Genomic DNA, 22,861 nt, shown 5'->3' on the forward strand with positions numbered 1-22,861 from the left:
AGGCATTTTGTCGAACATCTTCTCTCCAAATCTTCCATCCTCAAACAAACTCAACATTCCCAAACCTGTATGTATGGAACCAAACTAATAACTTCAATTCAAATGAGATGTGATGATAATGAGGATAGCATAAATATAATAAGAACCATTGCAGAGTTCTCAACAAGTTTCTTCAATGGCAAAACTGAAATGCTAACTACCACCTGAAATGACACATTTTTAATTAAATAAATAATAAGAGAAACCCCTAACTATTTACAACATATCATATCAGTATTGTGTTAGACATTTTAAAGTGTTTAACAGCTATGCTTGTGGCAGAAATTTTGGAATTGGAAGACAAATGTGGGATAAATAAAGGTAAAAAATTTCACCTACTAAATGTTAATATTTCTTTATATACTAGTTTGGTTAAAGATTAATTAAAAGATAGAAAATAGAAAATTGAGACTATTATGTGTACTGTGAGTCCATAATTTTATTTATAATTTTGCTTTATTTCAGCTTTGTTTTATATTATAGAAGCTAAATAAATATATTGAGTAAGAGTAGTCTTTCCAATATAAATACAATATTAATTGGTTTCCTTTTTTTGAAAGAGATTTCTGTTCCAACCAAACACCAACTATAAAGAATGAGAAAAACAAGAACCAGCCTTGGCCTTAACTAAGGCTGTTAATTAACAAACAGAGCCAAAAGGCATAACACAACACAGTGCAGCCCTTCAAGTACAGCCAAAGCTTACAATAAGAGTAGCACAAGACAAGGAAGGCCACTCAAATACTTATTAGCACAATACACAAATTTCAAAGTAAGATGCAAAAATACGATCGGTGATGTCAAAAACACCACGAACACCACCCAAAGTCACTCACATTCGCTGTCAAAAACACCAAGCCCAGACCTTCCCCAACAATGCAGAATAGTTTCAGCTGCCAAATTGCACAAGGGACAATGATCAAACCCAACTAGCTCGCCATACAAAATTCATCTGTGTTGCTCTTAGAAGGTGATTCAAGATTTCCTGTATTATATGAAACGAAATATGCCATAATTAGAATTGTTTGAGCTCCATTGGATGTTTTAATTGTAAACTACTTTTGTTTGAGTTTTATATACCATTTGTTTTCATTCTCTTTTACAAAGGCAGAGAACATGAAGATTCTACTCCTTATCTCATTGATTTTCTGCAACACATTCCAAAAATATTATTGTCAAGTACTTAATCATTCATTTACAATATTAATTGTTTCAAAAGACACGCAGTATAATCAACTATACAAAGATTTACAAAGATGTAAAATCACATACCTTAATTAGTTGCAACGGAAGTAGACAAATTGAAACATTCTTTCATTTTCTAGATCTTCATCTTCCTTCTCCCTCATTTCCTAATATCCACATGTGGAATATGAGATACCTTGTGCCAATCCTCCCCTACTTCCTTCTCGCATTTCTGCTCCAGTTTTGGGCACCATCCAATAGACAATGTCTTTAGGTTGGTCAGCCTTTGCATGCTCATAGGAATACATTCCAAATCCGGACAACCTTCGATCCTTAACTCTTTAAGAGTTGTAAGATTTCCAAGCCAATCAGGCAATGATGCAAGTTCCGAGAAATAAGATATGCCCAAATATTCAAGTGAGGAGAGGTGTTGCAAGGCCTCAGGCAGAACAACCAACCCAGAAGAATCACGTAATGAACTACTATAACCAAACCAATCAGAGGAGGTTATGGTTTTCCCGGACATATTCAGACGTTGGAGAGATATGAGTTGATTAAGACCACTTGGAAAGCCATTCAACATTGGACAATCCTTAAGTGTTAGATCTTTGAGCATAGTAAGATTCAGAAAACTTTCAGATAGAGATCTTAATTTCTTACAACCACTAATGCTGATTGAACTCAAGGAACAATTTTGAAAAATACCTTCGGCTAAGAACTCCAGTTCAGGCCAAAAAATGATTTCTAAAGACGCTAGTGCATTAAGGCCAATGAGGAAATCAGTCGGCATCTCTTGAATCTTTTTGAAACCATAGATTGTAAGGTTTTGTAGACTAGTGATGTTATTTAGCAGATTTTGGGGAAGGAAGGTCATGTCATTGTTATCAGCAATTCGAAGATCAGTAAGACCGTGGAGATTATTAGAGATGGAGTTGAGAAATTCTTGTCTCACTTCAACCACCCCTAAGGATTTAACCGATCCTGCTTTAGGTAAGGTCAATTTTGGGCATTTTTCCACATTCAAGGAAGACAAACATGGGAACATTTCATTACCAACTTCATGCCTTGAAAATCTTTCCAAATTCGGTAAATTTGTAATGTGAAGACTTTCTAAACGTTCAAAGCTTCTTCTTCTTAAGTCTCCATGACATAACTCATTGTCAATGTACTGCACTAACTTCATTCCAGATACCTGAAGATGTCTAAGAGATGTTAGTTTCCCAAAAGGCGGAAGTTCTCTACAGTTACGGCAATTATACAGAGTGATTCGAATAACACTTCCAAGGATGTCATCACGGAACCAAGACGGGAAATGGGAACCATTGTAATTGACAATCTCCAACCGTTTCAGACTCGTGGGAGGAGCAAGAGCTTCAAGTACGCCTTCCGTATTCCCTTCAGATTCATCTTCATTGTTATTCCAAGACAAATGCAGTCCTTTGAGGTTTCTTTTGGCTGACAGATTAGCAAATCTTGCTTCAATTGGACTCTTCACATTTTCTAAGTTTCTGATGAGTAGATTGCCTCCTATGTTCAGGTCTTTCAATTCATCCAATTGACAACCTTTTCTCTTAGCCACAATGAAATCTGTCAAAGTCTTTAAGCAACTTAGCTTCCCAATGTTTGGAGGTAGGTGTGATAATCTGCTACAGCCTTCAATGTAAAGATGGCGGAGACCTTTCAAGCGAATCATGTGTTTGGGTAGCTTACGAAGTTCATAGCAATGGCTTAGGTCTAAAGTCAACAAATGGTGTAGCAAATAAATGGAATCGGGGAGGACTTCAATACTACTCCATGAGAGATTCAAATAGCGTACATGTTTCAAATTACTGACCAATGAAGACACAGATACAGCATTAAGACAACCATATGGGATATCAAATGCTCGCAATGAGCGAAAATTCCAAGCATTATTATCACAATATGTTGTATGATTTTGTAATGCCATGAAAGTCCTTAAGGATTTAGTGCTTGATATGTTAGAAAATGGTCCCTCTCCATTAAATTGACACATCAAGTGACGAACTCTTTCTGACAAATGGATGGTATCACCATTAACCACCACATTATGACATTTATCACCCATTATGGATTGAGCTAGATCATGAAATAAATCATGCATTTTGAAATAGATGATACTTCCATCATCACGATCTTTCGTGATGTCTTGGAAAAATGATCTCCAACATAAATCATTAATCATCTCATTTCCAACGTCTTCTACCTCAAGTTCTGGCTTTGAAGAAATCAGCCCATTTGCCATCCAAAGATGAATTAATCGTGTCTTTTTTATTTCATAATCCTTTGGAAATATAGCACAATAAGAGAAGCATCGTCTCTGCTCTACTGATAGATGAAGGTAGCTTAACTTCAAAGCAGGCAAGATGGAAGCTTCTTCCTCCGGTAAATTCCAAAGCTCACAACGCATGACAGAAAGCCACTCTTCCTCCTCGTTACTTTTGAAGCACATTAAGCCTCCTAAAGCTTTTGCTGCTAATGGAACTCCTTTGCACTTCTTCACTATTTTTTTTCCAATTTCGACAAGGTTAGGTCGCTCTTCTCTGTGGTTACCGAATGCACGTAGCTTGAATAATAACCAACAATCATCATCTGATAAACTACTCAGCTCCAGCATCGGTGTTGTTCCCATAATGGTTGCAACCTTTTTCAAACGAGTAGTGACAACGACCGAAGCTCCTTTTGATCCACATTCCAATACATATTTCAACTTTTCCCATTCTTCATGTTTTTGATTCCACACATCATCCAAAACAATCAAGAACCTCTTTCCTTGAAGCATGTCTGGAAGTCGTTTCTGCAAAGGATCCATCTCCATTGCCTCACAAACATGTCCAGTTCCAGATTCTATAATGGCTTTGATCAATCTACGCACATCAAAGTCTTCAGAAACACAAACCCACATCTTCAGCTCAAAATGCTCATTGATCCTCTCATCACTAAAGACCAATTGAGCAAGAGTTGTCTTTCCCATGCCCCCTAAACCAACAATACAGTAAACAGAAGTATCATTGCAGTTGATGGCGTCATTAACAAGAAACCCAACAACTCGCTCCTTGTCCTCTTCTCTCCCATACACATGTGGCTGAGTAATAACAGAACCAGTCTGACGACTTTCACCAACCCGATTTCTTCTCTCCACAACATCTACCTCTCGCAAGTGAAAATTAACTCGTTCTTTCCCGATCTGATCTAATCTATCACCAATCTCTTTCATCTTTTTAGCAATATTGTGACGAAAGTAAAGATGTTTAGGACTCAAACAAGATAAAGAAGATTGTACCTTTCGGTTCCATGAATGGTCTTGTGCAAGACCCTCCTCCAATCGAAAGGCCTCAGCTTCACAATCATCTAGAACATCCTCCAACTCAGCAGAAACATCTTCCAACTTTTGCAGCCAATTCTTGATAGCACGATTAGTTGATTGTCTCTCCTCAGCATCTTCAATGACAGCAGAAATGGTTGAGAGCATGCTACACATCTTCTCCATCTCTTTCGCCACACCCAAAACAGATCCAACTTGCTTTTGGATGAGTGAGCTCAGATTCTCAAGAACAACAGTGAGAACAGCTTCAGCCATGATTCCTAATGATCAGTTTAGAAAAATCAAAGTTTGAACTCAGAGAAAGATGAAGCAAAGCAAGCAAATTGGTCAGACTTGTGAGGAAGCAGCAAACAAAAGTTGGATTGGTTTTGGAAACAAAGTTTGACCTTACGTACGTAACCCAATCCACAAAAATAGATTTATTCTCGTTCACAAATTTATTCTTTTTATCACAAAAAATAAAAAATATAAAAATTGAAACTTTATTATACGTACGTACATACTGATATAATCAATCATATGCATGGTCTCTACTATATATATACTAATACTAATACTGATATTTTGTATGAAAAGGAAATAAATGAGGACTATTTTGTATATAATTATTTATTGAAAATTACAAGGAAATTGTTTGTGAAATTTGTTGGAAAGCTGAAACACATTTACTTACTACAAATTAAATTACAAAAGTCAAGTCAAGTCAACAGATAATATAGTTAAAAACCGCTAACCACAAGTAACGCGCGTCATGGGTTAAGCCACTAAGGCTAGCTTAGTGGTGAGGAAGGGATGGGAAAAAGGGAGAGGTCATGGGTTCGAACCTAGGACCTTGAAGCTATTAAGTTATTAACTGATTGTAAAATACTATTACGCTATACTCAAAAAAAAAAAAGTAACGCGCGTCGTATCAGTATATAGTGTTAGGTAAGTTAACTCATAATAATTTTAAGAGAATTTAACATAACTATACACTATTTACAAAGTAATTATAAAAAAGACGTATAAAATATAATATGATACAAATATATACAATATTTATCAATATACCTTATTTTTAATTACATTCTATAATTACTCCTATAATAACTAACAACATTCTTAGAGTTTATATTTATTATTATTACTATATTGTTTGGATATATATATATGATATTACTACATATTTAATAAATTAGTATTTAACATGACAAATTAGTGTAATTTTATTTTTACCTAGTATTTGATTGTCCATTGATTTTTTTTATTTAGGTTTGACCATCTAATAGTATCTATTACTTGTTAATATATATAAAATTTTAAACATATATGAATTAGTATATACAATTTCAAAATATATGTCGGATAGTATCTTTTACTTGTTAATATTTTATAATTTTAAATTTATACCAATTAATATATAATTTTAAAATATTTATAATATATTAGAATTTATTCAGTTTTAAATATATACCAATTAGTATTTTCGATTTCAAACATATACCTAATAGTATCTATTACTTATTTTTTTCTATATATACAGTTTTAAATATAGACTAATTAGTATGTACATTTTCAAATGTATACCTAATTGTATCTATTACTTTTTAATATTTATATAATTTTAAATATGTACTAATTAATATGTACAATTTCAAACATAGTATTAATTGCTTCTTACTTATTAGTAGTAACTATTATATATTCTTAACATATACTAATTAGTATATATATAATTTCAAATATATATCTATTAGTATATATTATCTGTTAGTATTGATTACTTGTTATTTGTTAATAATATTTATTAATATATTTACCAAATGAGAATATCAAAAGTTGTAAAAAAATAATAAGAAATGAATATTATATTTCACATATTAATTAGTAAAATGAATAATTAAACATTGAAAGTTATCTATTTCAAAAAAAAAAAAATTAATGTAGAAAAAATAAATAATTTATATTATAATAAGAAAATACATAAGAGAATAAGTTATTGTTGACCGAGGTTTTCGGCAACCAATAAAATATTATAAGATTTGAGAACTGTAAGAAAATTAGAGAATGATTTTTACGTGGTTGGGACGTTAATGAGCCTTAGTCCACGAGTCTGTATTATTTATGGATGTATTTAATACAGAGAATGTCTTTGGTGAGGATTTCACTCTTATAAATACAGAGAATGTTCTTGGTGAGTATTTACTCTTCTTGCTCTTATGCAACCCAAGATTCTCGACCCCATTTAATGAGCTTTAAGGGGGTATTTATAGTATTTTTGGTGGGGTGATTCCTAGAATTACTGTACATGTGTATCTGTAAGTATCTATAAAGTTGGGCATTCCCAATGAATATACCATGAGTAATGCATGGTCAAATCCCTAGGTGCTGTAGGGCTTTTATGTGGAATGTCCTTATTGTCTTTTGACTGATGTGACTCTTCACAGTGTAGCCGTCAATAGACTTAAATTATCATTACTTCGTAGCTGCAGATTGGGGGTTGTGGCGTCAGACTTTATTGCGTGTAGCAGTCCCAACACGTTTCCTCCCATGCGGCATTAAATGCGACTTGATTGCTCAGGGGAAGCCTGACACCTCGCGGAGATGCCTTAGTATTACTTGGGCTTCCGGGAGCGTATGGGGCTCCCTATGTCTTCTCCGGGAGGCATATCCCGGATGCGTCCTTATTACATAAGAACTTAGCAAATAATTCAAATGTTAAGTTGTTTGATCTACGTGTTCTTGTCCGGTTGGTCCACATATATTGAGCAAAATCAGGGGCAACAGATATGTTATATTATTCTAATTTTTTAAAAATAATAACAAGATTACAGTATAAAAGCATATGAGAACGAGAACGAGAACATCATTAGTCTATATTTTTGTAAATAAAAACTTAATAAACTGTAAAAATGTTCAAAATTCAGTAAAAACTGCACTTTTGTAATTATTTTAATTTTGTTGGGTATTTATAAAAATATCTCAAAATTTAAGGAATAATTACATAAAATACTAATTTTTGTAAAAAATTTACACTTATACGTCTAAAGTTTGTTTTATATATATTTTTATGATATTCTATAAAAACACAAAAAAAATAACAAGAAAAACACATGAAAGTAATACAAAAACAATATCAAAACAACAATAAAATAATATATAATTAACAAAAAATCATTAAAATTGATAACAAGAGTACATTATAAAAAAAACTTTATTTTATTTATAAAATTTAAAAACCATAAAAATATTGAAAATTCCGTACAGACTAATTTTTTTTTTTTGCTGTTTTGGTGTGTTTTTCAAATTATCCGTGAATTAAATCAGATTTAACTATGATTAGCCCAATGTGAGAAGTCCAGGCCCATGCCCAAGCCCAAGCCCAAGCCCAGTTACTTAGTCACATTGTTCTTTGCTCTCCCTTACTCAATCTCTCTGTAAACCCTAGAAATATAATCAACCTCGTTCTGATCGGAGATCGGAGGAGAGTAGGAATTCCGTTTCAATCATTGGCTGGTTAACACAATTACTTCAGGTATCATATTTACTTACTTCACTCACTTCCCAAACTTGCATAGTTTTCTGATTTTGCTTTGTGAATCAATCTCATTTCCATGCTATTTGTACTGTTCTTACTTACATAATATTTTTACTTTATATTTATAAGTTTGGGATGATTATATATATATATAGATACTATATGTATTGGTGTTGATGATGAAGTGATTCTATAGCTAAGCTAGGCAATTTGAATTGGAATTATTTTAACTACAAATAGTGACAATTAAGAACATCCCTATAAAGCAATATGCTCAAAGTTACTGTAATTATTGTTGATTGATGTATATTTTAGAAGCTTCATTTCTAACTAGTTTTTGCTTGATGCTCTCTTATTTTGATTCAATGGAGATTTTTTTATTTCCGAAACTATTTCGATTCATCTTTACTCTCAAAAATTGTTATTAGTTTCGGATGTAGATGTATAGTTCTTCTTCTCTACACTCTCACATTTTTGTTAACATTAAACTTGTAATCCATAGCTAATTGAGGAATTCAAAATGGTGTTCGGGCAAGTTGTGATCGGTCCACCTGGCTCGGGAAAAACCACCTACTGCAATGGCATGTCTCAGTTCTTGCAACTCATCGGAAGGTATATACTATATTGCATTTCTAAAATTGGGTTCTTTTTTCAATCTTTATCATTATTATTATGCTGTTATTATGACCAAGGAGGTGAATTTCGAGTCAGTGAATGATAAAGTAATGTATATGTTGTTGTGTGCAGGAAGGTTGCTATTATCAATCTTGATCCTGCTAATGATTCGCTGCCGTATCCTTGACCTCTTTTACAAGTTTTCGGCTTCTGATTTTTTGAGTATTTTTTTGTTTGAATTTCGAGTCTCCTTAATGGGTACCTATAGATATGAATGTGCCATTAACATTGAAGATCTTATAAAACTGAGTGATGTGATGACAGAGCATTCCCTTGGTCCTAATGGAGGTGAGCTTGGTTTTTTATATGAATATAAATATACGAATGTATATATGTATTTATAGGATAAGACTATGGTAGTGATATCTATGTTTTTAGCATTTCAAACAATTATAATTCAATTCTTTTTTTATATGACGGTATCTGTTTTTGAATAATTACAATGTCGAAAACAGATGCCAAAGATTCAGTTGCACATTTGCTTCACCCGTGTAACTGAATGTTCAAACTTTGTTTTTGATTATAAAATAATTCTGAAATTTTTCGAAAACAGGTCGAAGAATATCTAATCTAATTACATTTTACAGTCATATAAGAAAATTTTAATTATAATTTCTCTAAATGCTAAAAGTAGAGATATCCCTACCGGTAGGATCTGATTGCTATGTTTCAACTTTGATCATGTTCTTCAGGACTGGTGTATTGTATGGATTATCTAGAAAAGAATATCGATTGGTTAGAAGCAAAATTGGTACCTCTATTGAAAGGTTGGTTATTCGGTTAGATATTTAGTTATTTAGTTGGGAATTGTCGATTAATTATTCTTGTTAATTTGCAGATCACTATCTTCTTTTTGATTTCCCTGGCCAAGTAGAGTTATTTTTTCTCCATGCCAATGCCAAGAATGTTATCACGAAACTCATAAAAAGCTTAAACCTTCGGGTGTGTATGATTATTTTTTTGATTTCTAAGGCTTTGAACAACTTTCTAGACTTTTGCTCGTTATCTTAAATGGGAGTTTTGTTGGATGCAGTTGACTGCTATGCATTTAGTTGATGCCCATCTCTGCAGCGATCCCGGGAAATATGTTAGCGCGTTGCTTCTTTCTTTATCGACGATGCTCCATATGGAATTGCCACACATTAATGTTCTGTCAAAGATTGATTTAATAGAGAATTATGGAAAGCTAGGTGAGTTTTAAGGGCTTTTATTTGACACATGTTTCTTTCTTTTTGATCAGTACAGATTCTTGTTTCGTTCTAATTATTTTTGTCGTTTTTATGTGTTGCAGCCTTTAACTTGGATTTCTATACTGATGTTCTAGATTTATCGTACTTGCAACACCATCTCGATCAAGATCCACGTTCGGCTAAGTATAGGTGGGGTTGATTGCGTGTTCTTAATGTTTTTTTCGATCTTGGTAAGTGCATCAGATAAAACTCGATATACGAATTTATTAGAAGCACTTTGTTACCAAACATTAAAATTGAGGTCTTAAGATCTTTGCTGAGTAAAAACACATACATCATTTGTGAAGCGTGAAATTAAACTGGAATTAGATCCAGTGTTTTATAAAAGTTACCGACACTCTGTTTTTCAAAATGGTAACAATAATAGTGGGAGCTCAATTTTTGTCAAAATAGAATATAATAATAACTTAATTTGGAGGTGTTATGACTAGGATAGTTACAAATTTTGTATTCATCCGAGCTAGAAATTGTATTTTGAAAAATATGATTTGTGATTTAACAAAAAATAAGAAGGTTTTATTGGTAATTTTACAAAATACAGATTCTAAAACTGGTATTTAATGAGTCGAATTTCATTTTGATATTCCATTTGTCTTGTTGATAAGCCTTCAGCAAAGTCATTGTTATAAATTGCATGTTGAATTTTCATTTGATTATATAAATTTCGTCTTACTTATGTATAGGTCTAGTCTAAATGCAACTTATTTTTATTGCAGAAAGCTTACCAAGGAGCTCTGCGAAGTGATAGACAACTACAGTATCGTCAACTTTACAACCCTCGATATCCAGGTGTGTTTGTCAATTTATTCTGTGTTTCGATCATCGACATTTAAATTTTAGTAATGTGGTTGTACTCGTTTGTTCAGGATAAAGAAAGCGTAGGGAATCTAGTGAAGCTCATAGACAAAAGCAATGGATACATTTTCGCCGGAATAGAAGCAAGTGCAGTTGAATTTAGCAAGATTGCTATCGGTCCCACTGATTGGGATTATTACAGATATCCTTTTACTCTCGTCTTTTTTTTTCTTTCTTCTAACTCTTCATTTTACCGATTAGACTCTCTGTTTTGTTATATGGTAAAATGGAACCTGTATTTTTTCAAAATGATACAAAGTAGTACCCTAATTTCAATTTTCAACAATTTAAATCAGGTTGTTAATAAATTGTATTTTGAGAAAAAAAAAAATTAATTCAGGGTACTATTTTAAAAAATACACGGTTCAATTTATCATTTAACGAAACGAAAGATTTAATCTGTAACTTTTGCGAAATACATAGTTCAGAATAATATTTACCTATGAAGTTTTTTCTTAACAAAACTGTTTACAGTTGCAGCAGTGCAAGAAAAGTATATGAAGGATGATGAAGATTTTGATCGAAACAATTGATATCGGGTAAATTTTAAAAGCTCCATTTTGTGTAAGAAAGATTGTGCTTATTGATTTGATACAATTTTGGTTACATGTGAATGTGATTAGAGGTGTATTGAGGAAATGAAGTGAAGAATTATGAGTCTAACTAATTATAGAGTTTGTAGCCTTTGATTGGATCAATTTACTAGTTAAAATAGTTATTATGAGTTTTGTAAAGGAAAAAATTTTAAACTTTTATTTTTAGAATATTGTGATATTTTTCTTTTGCTTGAAAGTTTATCTTGATTTGAATGGATCTTTTCAACAAAAATATTATTGAGTGATTTTCACCTCTTGCTTTAGTTCGATTCTTGGAGTTCGTACTATTGAATCTTGAACTAAGTAAGCATCTATAGACAACATTGCATCCTTAATCCATATAGATGCTGATCTTGAAGTTATCACAACCTTTAAATTATACTCATTGTAATCTGCAGAATAAGAGAAAAACAGTTTGAAACATACTTCTACATTGTCACACTCTAGTGTTGCAGTGATAATAGGAGGAACTCCAAGTAACATCTAAAGAAAGAGTTAAAGAACACATGATGAAACAACCTTGTTAGAAAATAGAATGTCCTGTCAAAGGATCAATGCAGTTCATTGTAGTTTTAGACCTTGCAGACCAATAGAAAAACATATGAATTTTCTGTGTTTATTAATCTATATTTAATTTTACAAATCTAGTGATCAAAGGGGTACAAGTTGAATAATAAGCCAGACTACAAGGAATGTATTTCGTGCCAAGGAATTCTAAATACTTGATCGACCATTTTAAGCTACCGAAGCTAACTTAGTCGTGAGAAAACTTCATTCCTCTCTTTTCTTTTTTATGCCCCCATGTCGCCACACGGGAGGGACATGGGGACGTAAAAAAGGAAATCCTATCAACTTGTTCCGATCGAGTACATCTTCATTATCAAACACATAAAAATCTACTTTATTGATATTACATGATACTCTTTTAGTTATAGAGCTACACTAAGGGTAAAAATTTAAATTTGAAAGTTATCCTTAAAAGCTTCAGCTTCATGAAAGGTCAACTAATTAAATAGTTTAGTCATAGCATGTGATAGTATTGTGAGAATTATAACAATAGAGAAAAATGTTTGGGTACATTTAGCAAACGATATTGTTTAGTAAAGATATACAACTTTGCAAAAATGCATTCTCAATCCCACATAGTGTGATCATTACCATTCTATAGATTTTGAGACATATATATATATATATACTAACAAAAACCTACATGCGAGGCACGTACATTAAGTTTTATGCTAGGTTTTTTCTATGTTATTTGAAAGTGATACGATTAAAAATTAAAAAAAAAAAATATTATTAGTTATTAGGTGAGATTATTATTATGTGTATCTAAATATTATAGTTTATAATGTTGTCAAATCTTCTCTTACTTGTGAACGAAAGAATATAGAATACGAATTGATTTGAAGGACACTCATGAGTTGAGTTATAACAGATGGATCCAGTCTGCATTTTGAATCATTAAGTCGGTTCTCCAATTCATTCTCGGTGTCGTAAAAATATAGTTGCAGATTAGAGGGACGTCCATCAGATGGTGGTATTTATTGTGTGATAGATTTGCCCTTGGTTTCGAAAAATATATATTCCTTTATTCCTTCGACACATCGATTTGTCGTAAGTAACTTTCATTGATGTAAAAGTAAATTTATTGTTGTAAGTTCGAATGTATGTTCGAAAATGTGTAGATTCTTCGCTACTGGAAGTAAGCAATTCATAAAGTTTATTCGGCACATTGTTTGTTGCGAGATAAAATTTTCATCAGCACAACAAAAGCCTGTTGTTTCATAAATGAAACGCTTTGCTTTGCAATGTTTGCATCGAGGGACGGATGGTAGAGAAAAAGCTTCAGATGGCACCTCTTTTAGCAATTGACGAAATCGAGGTGAGGAATGAAGATGGAGACCTTTTTTATTGTAAAAAAATAATTAAGTATCAAATTCCAACTCACATAACATATTGATTTTAATTATAAATTGAAAGTGTCCCTTACCCCTACGAAGTCTTGTTATTCTTTTATTGTAGGTTGGTCCCCCAGCAAATTCATTTGGGTTCTGATTATATATTAATATTAATCAAAAACAACATCCAAAATAATCATATGGAGTTTCATCACGTGAAGGAAGTAGCAGAGTTTTGAAGAAAAAAAATATGGGTCAAATGCAAACCTGATTGAAATCGACATTGCCCGAAGATGATGGATTTACAAATAAATTAGTTTCACAATCGACATTGGTAGAAACATTATCTCCACAAGAAGATTCATCTTCATTTATGGTAGTGTGAGTGAAATCATTTCGCAGTCTTTTTGTTTGTTGTTGACTTGACGTTGCCGTATTCTCGACAATATATGGTGAAGATCAATATGACTAGGATTACTACTTACACTAATCGGATTGATCTTCAATGCTTTGTATTTAGCATATCTCTCTCTTTATTTTTTACATATTGCTTTCTTTTTTTCGATTGGAAAATCTTTATATGGAATCCTCTTTGAAGGTTCTCGGTCACGATCTTGTAAAATTAAATTATGAACATTAATTTCATATGTATTAGTTTCTCTTAAACAAAACACATTTTTAAGTTTTAGGTATTTTGTGTATGGCATCTTACCATGTGTCGTTATGCTAATGTAGAAAATGTATGTTTCAATTGTAAGAATCCAATCTACACAAGTAAAAAAAGATGGTGTAATAAAGTAATTGCAAATATTAAATTTAAATAATAATAATTCAGAAAATCCATACTTACATGAAACGGTTAGATCAAAAAAGACTTGGTCTATGGCTTTAAGAAAAGACTTGGTCGAAACTAAAATATGAGCCTGAGATGAGTTAGGTGTTGGGTTTTATGCCCTAAATAAAACTCATTTCAATATAATCAGATTTACTTATTAATATAGATCAGAAATAACATTTAATGTTGCATGGTTCACATGATTTATTTCATGATTATATGAACATAATGTATAAATTCATTTGAAATCCTTTTCACATACTTGATCCTGTTTATTGTGCCGTCAACACATTGGAAAGTAAACATGACTATGTGAATAAAGTTTCCTAGATTTATCAGACATAGGGTTTTACTGATATGATAATCTACAACAAAGTTTACTTGCATTTGGAGAAGTGCTATGTTCTTTCCAGATCATTGGTTAAAGTAAAACTCAGGTTGGATGCATGGAGTATGCATCGGAAGGGACCGATATTGAACTTTGACTTAGATTAATTAAACTTACTGTAATATCTATTCAAGTCAATATCACCTAGTTGATCCTAGATCAAATGTTCTTAATCCTGTTATGATTAGGCTCAGTCTTGAAAGGCTATTCGTGTTCTTTGATTTGTTAGTTAAGCCTACTTTTAGGTCAGGGTGATACGTACATTTTGGGAACACGGTAGTGCAATTGAGTGGGAGCGCTAGCATAAACATGGAATCTATAGCTTCTATCTGGCGAATAGTAAGCAAAGGATGATCTCCTTCGAGCTTGACCAAACGAACATAAATGGTGGAGTACTCATTTCACATAAGTTGAAATATCATTTATACGAGGTCAAGTGTTTTAAGGAATAAATACATTGTAGGGTGTAACGGTAATTTAATCCCTTTACAGTGTAGATCATTCATATAGAGGATCATTGATCACATTAGGATTATAACAATGGATAACTAATGATGCGTCTATATGGTGGAACATATAGAGCATTCTATATAACTGAGAGTGCAATTCTAAGTTCTATGCGTGGATTCAACGAAGAATTAATAAGTGAGTGAATTTTAGTAATAAATTCTTGATCTACTTATTGGAAGCTCGGTTATATAGACCCATGGTCCCCGCACTAGTTGAGATAATATTGCTTGTAAGACTCATATAATTGGTTTTGATTAATCAATTATAATTCTCAAATTAGACTATGTCTATTTGTGAATTTTTTCACTAAGTAAGGGCGAAATTGTAAAGAAAGAGTTTTAGGGGCATATTTGTTAATTATGATACTTTGTATGGTTCAATTAATAAATATGATAAATGACAATATTATTTAATAATTATTTATAGTTATTAAATAGTTAGAATTGGCATTTAAATGGTTGAATTAGAAAATTGGCGTTTTTGAGAAAATCAGATGCAGAAAAGGTAAAACTGCAAAATTGCAAAAAGTGAGGCCCAAATCCACTAGTATAGGACCGACCACTTTTGTAGGGAATTTAAATTGATATTTTCATTATTTTAATGCCAAATAATTCAAACCTAACCCTAGTGGAATGCTATAAATAGATAGTGAAGACTTCAGGAAATTTACACTTAAATTTTCTATTTTTCCTTCAGAAAAAACTGAGCCTTCTCTCTCCCTATCTTTGGCCGAACCCACTCTCTATCTCTTCCTCATTGAGATTTCGAAATCCTTAGTGTATGAGTAGTGCCCACACACAGCAAGTGATACCTCAATCATAGTGAGGAAGATCGTGAAGAAAGACTTTCAGCAAGAAGGAGTTCCAGCATCAAAGATTTAGAGAAAGAGATCCAGGTTCAGATATTGATAATGCTCTGCTACAGAAAGGAATCAAGGGCTAGATATCTGAACGGAAGGAGTCATATTATTCTGCTGCACCCAATGTAAGGTTTCTTTAACTTTATATGTGTTTAATTTCATCGTTTTAGAAAGTTCATATTTAGGGTGTTAATAAACATACTTGTGAGTAGATCTAAGATCCTGGTAAAATAATTTCCAACATTAGGGCCCAGTACCATGACTTGGTCATCATAATGCAAATGAATTATTTTAAGTGTGTATAAACATAATTGTCACTTCTCCATGGACTCTTATTTAAAGCTATGTAAAATAACAAATGAAAGAAATTTTAATATATTAATAAACCAATAAGCTTTGCTATTAAGATATTAATATATTATTCAGAATCAGCACTTCATCGGCCGAGAGTGGAATTTTCAGCAACGATGAAATAATAAATTACAATAACGAATTAAACGACGAAGAAGAAACTGAGACTTTGATCTCATCTTCTAGAAGCTTCTTCACCACAACTGATTATTCCTCTTCAGAATTATTCAATACACAGTTGAAAACCATACGCGAGACCACACTGGGATTGAGCGGATTGTTTTGGGGGGATTGGTATGGACCATTCTTGATCATTTGGTGTGAACTTTAGAATCAATGTCAATGGAAAAGATGATGCAGCAAGAAAAATCAATTTCAAGAATAGAAAACACAATTTATGGGGATAGTAATTAAGAAAATCCTACAGTGTATGTTTTTCAAAATAGAACTTAAACAGACAACAAAAGTAACATTAATATCTATTCATTTAAATGGTAATACTATAAATATTTATATATATACATATATTTAGAGTACAACATTGCAGCCTAATAAAAGTTCCATGATAACAGATGTCACCACAACTATCCACTGAAATTTTGCCTGCCTTGCATTGTAAAAAGAGTAACCACACAAACAACAATTAAGTTAAGTTGCATCTAAATATTGGTATTTTTAACAATATTTTTCTAATTAAAATTTTGCCAATTCCATTGCCTCATTTAGAAAAGAGTTATTAGAGAATTACCTTGGTATTGTTGATTCTTCACCTCTCCAACTTATGTACCCAAATTATTTTCATCAGTAATACACGATCATTGTCATCTATCTTATAACCATGCCACTCTTCTTCCGAATGTTAGCTTCCCCTATTACATGCGTTCTGCCTTTGGGAAAAGAAATCAAATTAAATTTTTAGAATGAGATTGAAAACAATAAGAACAGAGTGCAAAGAATCAAAACAGAGAGAGAGAGAGAGAGAGAGAGAGAGAGAGAGAGAGAGAGAGAGAGGAGAAAAAGTGACAGGAATGGGTTCAGCATCTAAGAACTGAATTATAGACAAGTCGAGTATTTAGTCTTACACTACAGCAAGTTACAAAGTGGGCAGATGAAATAGAGTTCAAACATTCTGTAAAAGAAGATTAATTATTTTGTACACATTTAAACGTGTAAGCCAAACCTTCAAATGGAATGGAATGGAATCCAATATTAATTAATACACTGTTCACACACTTACACAATCTATCTATCTTTGTCGTCATCTTCGGAGAGCAGTAGTAGTCCGACGAGGCTTTCGATGTTTCAGAGAATAGAAAAAATAAAACAATCACATCCCACATCCAAAATCACACAAAATAGAAAAAAAAAATCTAGAATTTCATTCTCAATAACATAACAATTGAACCTAAAACCTAAAATCAAATTTAAAATCTTACCTTGCTCGTTGTAGGCTATGGAGGTGACGGTGGAGGCGGAGGAACGGCTTCGTGTGGTGGCGTAGAATAGAGAAAGCTCAGGCCTTTGGCTATGATTGTTTGCTCAGAACGAAAAACAAAAAATCTATAAAAGAGACAATATTAATACCTGATAAATCTTGCTGTCATGGTTGGTTGAGTTGAGAAGCTCCTTAGTAGAAACCAAAGCAATTCTCAGAGTCTCCAGTGATTTCAATTTTCTTCGGCATTGCTGTCTCTCAATTCCTCAAACAGAGGACTCAGAAGCTTCACTCTCCGTATCAAATTCCGGGTTGTTTTCTTTTGAACTTTATTTTTGCCCTCCTGTTTTATAAAAAAAAAAATTAGTCTCCCTCACTTTAAATGAGTTGTGATTCTCGAATAATTAGCATCAAATATCAGTTCAATGTTAATGAGATTTGTTTTATTATTATTTTATTCTCATAAACCAAGAATTCAATTATATAAACACACTTTATATAGAATAGATATATATTAAAGACTACAATTCATATGAATTTAAACATTCAAAAAAGACAACAAAAAGAAAATTAAAATTTAGATAATTTTTAGATAGTATGAAAAGCATCTCTCCAATTAACAACAAAAATCTATGATATTTTTAAATTACTTTTTGATTACACATTATAGTATAATTAATAACTACATTTGAACTCTCATACCATTACAAGAAATTTTATGTTTATCCATAATTTTTTTAAAAAAAAGGAATCACTCATGTTTGCATAGGAAGTTGTTTAAACGTTTCTTCATTCGGGTTGCAACCACCAACTATCATTTTCTCATAAATTGCATAAGCACGATCAGGATTACCAGATAAGCTGTAAGTTCGAATGAGAGCATTGTAGGTAGAAACATTAGGTTCAAAACCTTTACTTTGTAGTTCTTCATATACAACCACAGCTTGTTCAACCATTCCTGCAATCCCAAGACTGAGTATTAGATTATTGTATGTGCAAAGATCAGGAAAAATCCCTCTACTCCACATTTCGGTGTAGAGCGATAGAGCTTCCTCTGCTCTTCGTGATCTTCCAAGTGCGTAAATCAAATGGTTATAGCAAATTAAATCCGGACTAAGGCCAGTTCGCTTTAGTTCTTCAAAGTAAAACAAAGCGTCATCAATTTTTCCTAAACGACATAAAGGTTCCAGTAGAATTGTGTAAGTCTTCAAGTTTGGTCTGATCGCTTCTTTAACCATTTTTTCAAACAATTGACACGCAGTTTCGACATCTCCTATTTTCCCGAATCCATTTATAAGAATATTGAAAATCACTATGTTAGGTTTGCAACCATATTCCGCCATCTCCTCGAACAAAAGCATTGCTTCTTCATGTCTTCCTAACTTACAAAGTCCATCAATGAGCGGGCCGTACATATGAGGAACGGGGGAGAAATCGCGACCTACATGATCATAGTAAAAGTCTATAGCCTCATCCACACCATTAAATTTTGCCAAACCCGAAATGAGAAAACTATGTGTAACTGCATTAGGCATGACACTTGAAGATTTCATCTTATTGAAAAGTTTAAGAGCCTCATTCAATCTACTTTCCCTCGATAGACCCCCGATCAAAGTGTTGTAAGTAAGAAGATTCGGTGAGATACCTTTCTTCTTCATGACATCCAAAGTATGAAACGCTTCATCAACATTGCCTGCTTTACACAAACCTTTAATAAAAATGGTGAATGTAACTACATCATGAGCAAAACCATTAACTTCCATTTCATTCCAAATTTCTTTCAATGTTTCCAGCTCTCCACAATCACTTAACTTGTTCAAAAAAGTAATGTAAGTTACCCGATTAGGTTTGCGACTTCTACTAGCTTTCATCTTCACAAACAACGCCTTTGCAATACCGAGTTTACCTGCTTCACATAGAGCACCAATTAGAACAGTATAGGTAATAACATTTGGCTCGCATCCTTCTTTCTCCATTCTCTTGAATACATCATAAGCTTCATTGATTTTCCCGGCTCTTCCAAGAACTCTAATGCAAATGGTAAATGTGTAAGTATCAGGTCTCAATCCCAAATGTTCCATCTCTTTTAACAACCCCATTACAGTTTCTGTATCACTGCAATTCCCGAATGCCACCATAAGTGTTGAATAAGTTTTCAAGCTTGGCTTCATCCCTTCCATGACCATTCTGTTAGAAACCTCCAAAGCCTCCTTACAAAACTTAGACTGGAGAAGCAAATAGATCAACTCATTATACGAACAAACATTCAAAACAAACCCCGCCTTTTTCATCTTCTCAATCGCAGTTGGTGCTTGTCGAATTCCACCGTTGATGTCAAGACTTTTGAATATAGTAAGATAAGTGTTCAAATTTCGGTAAATGGTTTTCTTTTGCATGAAATCAAAAACAGCAGTCATATCCTCCAGCCTCTTATGAGTTAACAAGACTTCAAACATGTAATTGCACGTTTCGGTGGTGTGAACAACATAAGGTAACCCGGCAACAACCATAAAATATGAAAAAGCATAGTTTGGATCCGTTGTAGACTTAAGAACCCTCATAACATCTTCTGAAAATGTCACAACTTTATTCTTCTCCTTGGCTAGTTCCTCCCCTTCCTTTCGGGTTTTCATAACACACCCACATAAACCTATTTGTTGTTTCCTCAATGCCGACCTACTTCTCATGTACCCATTTGTGCAAACCTTTAAATTTCCAAAGCTACTTTCTTTAAATGACTCTCTATGACTCGAAATAGCTAATACAGTCTCCGAAAAAACACAAGTATAACTGAAACTACAACAGTAAGTAGCCGGAGAGCAAACTGCTAATAGACCCATAAAAAGAGCATGTGAAAAAGGAATGAAAGATACCGACTTCAAGGCATAAAATCTGTGAAGATACGTTGTTAGATGCTCCGCTTTATTTTCTCACACTGAAGTCGAACCTAGACCTGTGCTCGAGAGATAGCTATCCATATACCGATAAGGGATGTATGGATTTTGGAAAAAAGAGGAGCCGCGGTCGTCCCAGCCTACAAAGATAACACTCAGATCAAGTTAACACAATATGGAATTGTACGGATACCAAATAATACATATGCTCATATACCTCTGTTGGTGAAAATGTGATGTAGAATCAAAAACTTTTGAAACTATTTGACATTGTTTTCTGATTTCAAAATTGAGTTTTTTATAGAAATGAAAATAGAAAATAACTTATAGTTTTCGAAATCATTGGTGTTTGGCTAACATTTTCTAAAAAGAATTTTCAGAAAACTAAAAACATGTTTGGATAATAAAAGAAACTTGTTTACAAAAAGCAACATTATTAAAAGGTACTGTCATTAATTTCTTTTAAGATAAAAAAGTTACATCTCAAATGCATATATAGAAGTCCTTATTTATAACTTAACTATGTCATTATTATGAAATCTGGAAATCTTTTCATGGAACAAACTTACAGTTTTAAATTTAACAAACAAATAACAGATAAATGGATTCATTCTCTTAGATAAGAATTAACTCAAATACATTGAAACATAGAAAGAAATGTAAGAAATAGTAAATAAAATTGGGCATAACTCTCATTGTTATGTGCTTCACATTCCTACCTTGAGATGCCCATTTGGTTAAGCGCCCACACACACATATATATAGATATATAAAATTCAAAGAGATGAGTATTTTTACAGGCAAAAAGGCAAAAGAGCCTTTTATGATTGATGAGTTCATGCCTACTAAGCTCAGTTCAATCTTTTATCTCCAATAAACTATAAAAGTAGAGAACTTTATCACTACACTAGCCCTTTTCTATAACAACCAACAATTATTCATTCACACAGACATTTTATCAAACATTATATATACATACCATGATTAATACCATACCACCGCATAGATGTTAGCATAATACCAATTTTGTAGGAATATATTCATACACAACAACATTAAGATTAAGAGAAGAAGAACCCACCAGTAATAAGACCGAAGAAAGCTCAGAAGCTCACTTCCCAAGTACCCAACTGGAAGAGAGAGAGAGAGAGAGATGAGGAGAAGTTGGCTTGAAAATGCCTTGAATTTCTATAACATTTATCTCTTTCTATTTTCTTATTTATTATTTTGACTAATTTTGTTTTTTTAAGGAATTATTTTTTGAGTAATTAAATTTGAGTTAGATTTTGTGAGTTGTAAAAGTTATTGACTAGATTATTTATTTTATTAAATGATAAAATAGTTCATGTGTTTTTTAAAATGGTAAAAATAAGACTTTGAGCTCAATTTTCGATAATTTTTTTTAATATAACTAATTTTAAGATAATTTTTAACACGAGCAAATACAGAAAATATAATCAGTTTTGTCGTAACACGTTTTATTTAATAAAATAGAAAATCCAATTAGTAATTTTTTCAAAACATATGGTTTAAAATAGTATTTAGCCATTAAATATTATATTTGTTAGTTATCATTTTCACACCAAACATTGCTAGGCACTAGTGGTGCTCACTAGCATCACCTAGAGGTGGTATATTGCAATTAGTTAACGATATTTTACAAAAATTATTATATTAAATTATATGAGACCCGATTTTCAATTACACTGATATGACACTTGAAGGGTGCTAAGCACTACTATTAACTTTTAGCATTTCTCCTTTTACAGTTTCATCTGTTTCGATATCTACCAAAGTTTTTTTTTCCATCTTAGTATACATTATAATTATTTAAAATTAACTATTCAAAAAAATTTTAAAAAAATATGTGAGGCCTAAAAAATGAAGAGAAGAATAGTCTGTCCTAAAAATGTAAAAGCCATTCACAATAAATCAATGGTTAAAGAGTAAATTACATCAAAATTAATTTCTTTTATGGAATACCCTATAGTTAGGGAAATTTCATTTTTAATGCTTAAAAAAATATCCTTTAACAAAATTTAGACTCCTAATTAATTTATACAATTTAATGCTATTGTTTTCAATTTCTACCCAAAATACCCTCCCTTTTATTTTTCTTCTCTCTTTGTCTCTTTCTCTTTCTCTTCCTTACTCTCTCTTCCTCTTTCTCGCACCACTGAGACACTCAAACTCAGGCACCGACACCACCAACCACCACCAATGAACCT

At 32.4% G+C, this 22,861-nt stretch overlaps 3 protein-coding genes across 3 annotated transcripts; 1 reads left to right on the forward strand and 2 right to left on the reverse strand.

The window, feature by feature from the left end:
• Positions 1–543: 543 nt before the first annotated feature.
• Positions 544–4,970, reverse strand: LOC115719363 (putative disease resistance protein RGA3). The gene is made up of 3 exons (XM_061109759.1): positions 1,312–4,970; positions 1,120–1,187; positions 544–1,024 (listed from the first exon to the last, which is right to left on the reverse strand). Exon 1 carries the CDS (start codon positions 4,820–4,822, stop codon positions 1,385–1,387), a length of 3,438 nt encoding a protein of 1,145 aa, XP_060965742.1. The 5' UTR covers positions 4,823–4,970; the 3' UTR covers positions 544–1,024; positions 1,120–1,187; positions 1,312–1,384.
• A 2,961-nt stretch (positions 4,971–7,931) lies between these two features.
• Positions 7,932–11,656, forward strand: LOC115721424 (GPN-loop GTPase QQT1). Its single transcript, XM_030650717.2, has 11 exons — positions 7,932–8,081; positions 8,587–8,696; positions 8,832–8,876; positions 8,968–9,047; positions 9,452–9,526; positions 9,598–9,701; positions 9,793–9,949; positions 10,051–10,138; positions 10,726–10,798; positions 10,876–11,006; positions 11,337–11,656. The coding sequence occupies exons 2-11, from the start codon at positions 8,605–8,607 to the stop codon at positions 11,395–11,397; spliced, it is 906 nt and encodes a 301-aa protein (XP_030506577.2). The 5' UTR covers positions 7,932–8,081; positions 8,587–8,604; the 3' UTR covers positions 11,398–11,656.
• Positions 11,657–18,272: 6,616 nt separating this feature from the next.
• LOC115721360 (pentatricopeptide repeat-containing protein At4g31850, chloroplastic) lies at positions 18,273–21,853 on the reverse strand. The gene is made up of 2 exons (XM_030650642.2): positions 21,715–21,853; positions 18,273–20,773 (listed from the first exon to the last, which is right to left on the reverse strand). The coding sequence occupies exon 2, from the start codon at positions 20,577–20,579 to the stop codon at positions 18,495–18,497; it is 2,085 nt and encodes a 694-aa protein (XP_030506502.2). The 5' UTR covers positions 20,580–20,773; positions 21,715–21,853; the 3' UTR covers positions 18,273–18,494.
• Between the last annotated feature and the right edge of the window lie 1,008 nt (positions 21,854–22,861).

Source organism: Cannabis sativa, chromosome 2 (assembly GCF_029168945.1).
Source record: "Cannabis sativa cultivar Pink pepper isolate KNU-18-1 chromosome 2, ASM2916894v1, whole genome shotgun sequence".
Classification (NCBI taxonomy): domain Eukaryota; kingdom Viridiplantae; phylum Streptophyta; class Magnoliopsida; order Rosales; family Cannabaceae; genus Cannabis; species Cannabis sativa.

Excerpts from the sequence above, each read along its gene's own strand:
- LOC115719363 (XM_061109759.1), bottom strand. The coding sequence starts at position 4,822 with ATGGCTGAAGCTGTTCTCACTGTTGTTCTTGAGAATCTGAGCTCACTC.
- LOC115721424 (XM_030650717.2), top strand. The coding sequence starts at position 8,605 with ATGGTGTTCGGGCAAGTTGTGATCGGTCCACCTGGCTCGGGAAAAACC. Across the intron at positions 9,702-9,792 it reads TAAAAAGCTTAAACCTTCGG|TTGACTGCTATGCATTTAGT; the intron begins GTGTGTATGATT and ends TGTTGGATGCAG. Across the intron at positions 10,799-10,875 it reads TTACAACCCTCGATATCCAG|GATAAAGAAAGCGTAGGGAA; the intron begins GTGTGTTTGTCA and ends TCGTTTGTTCAG.
- LOC115721360 (XM_030650642.2), bottom strand. The coding sequence starts at position 20,579 with ATGGGTCTATTAGCAGTTTGCTCTCCGGCTACTTACTGTTGTAGTTTC.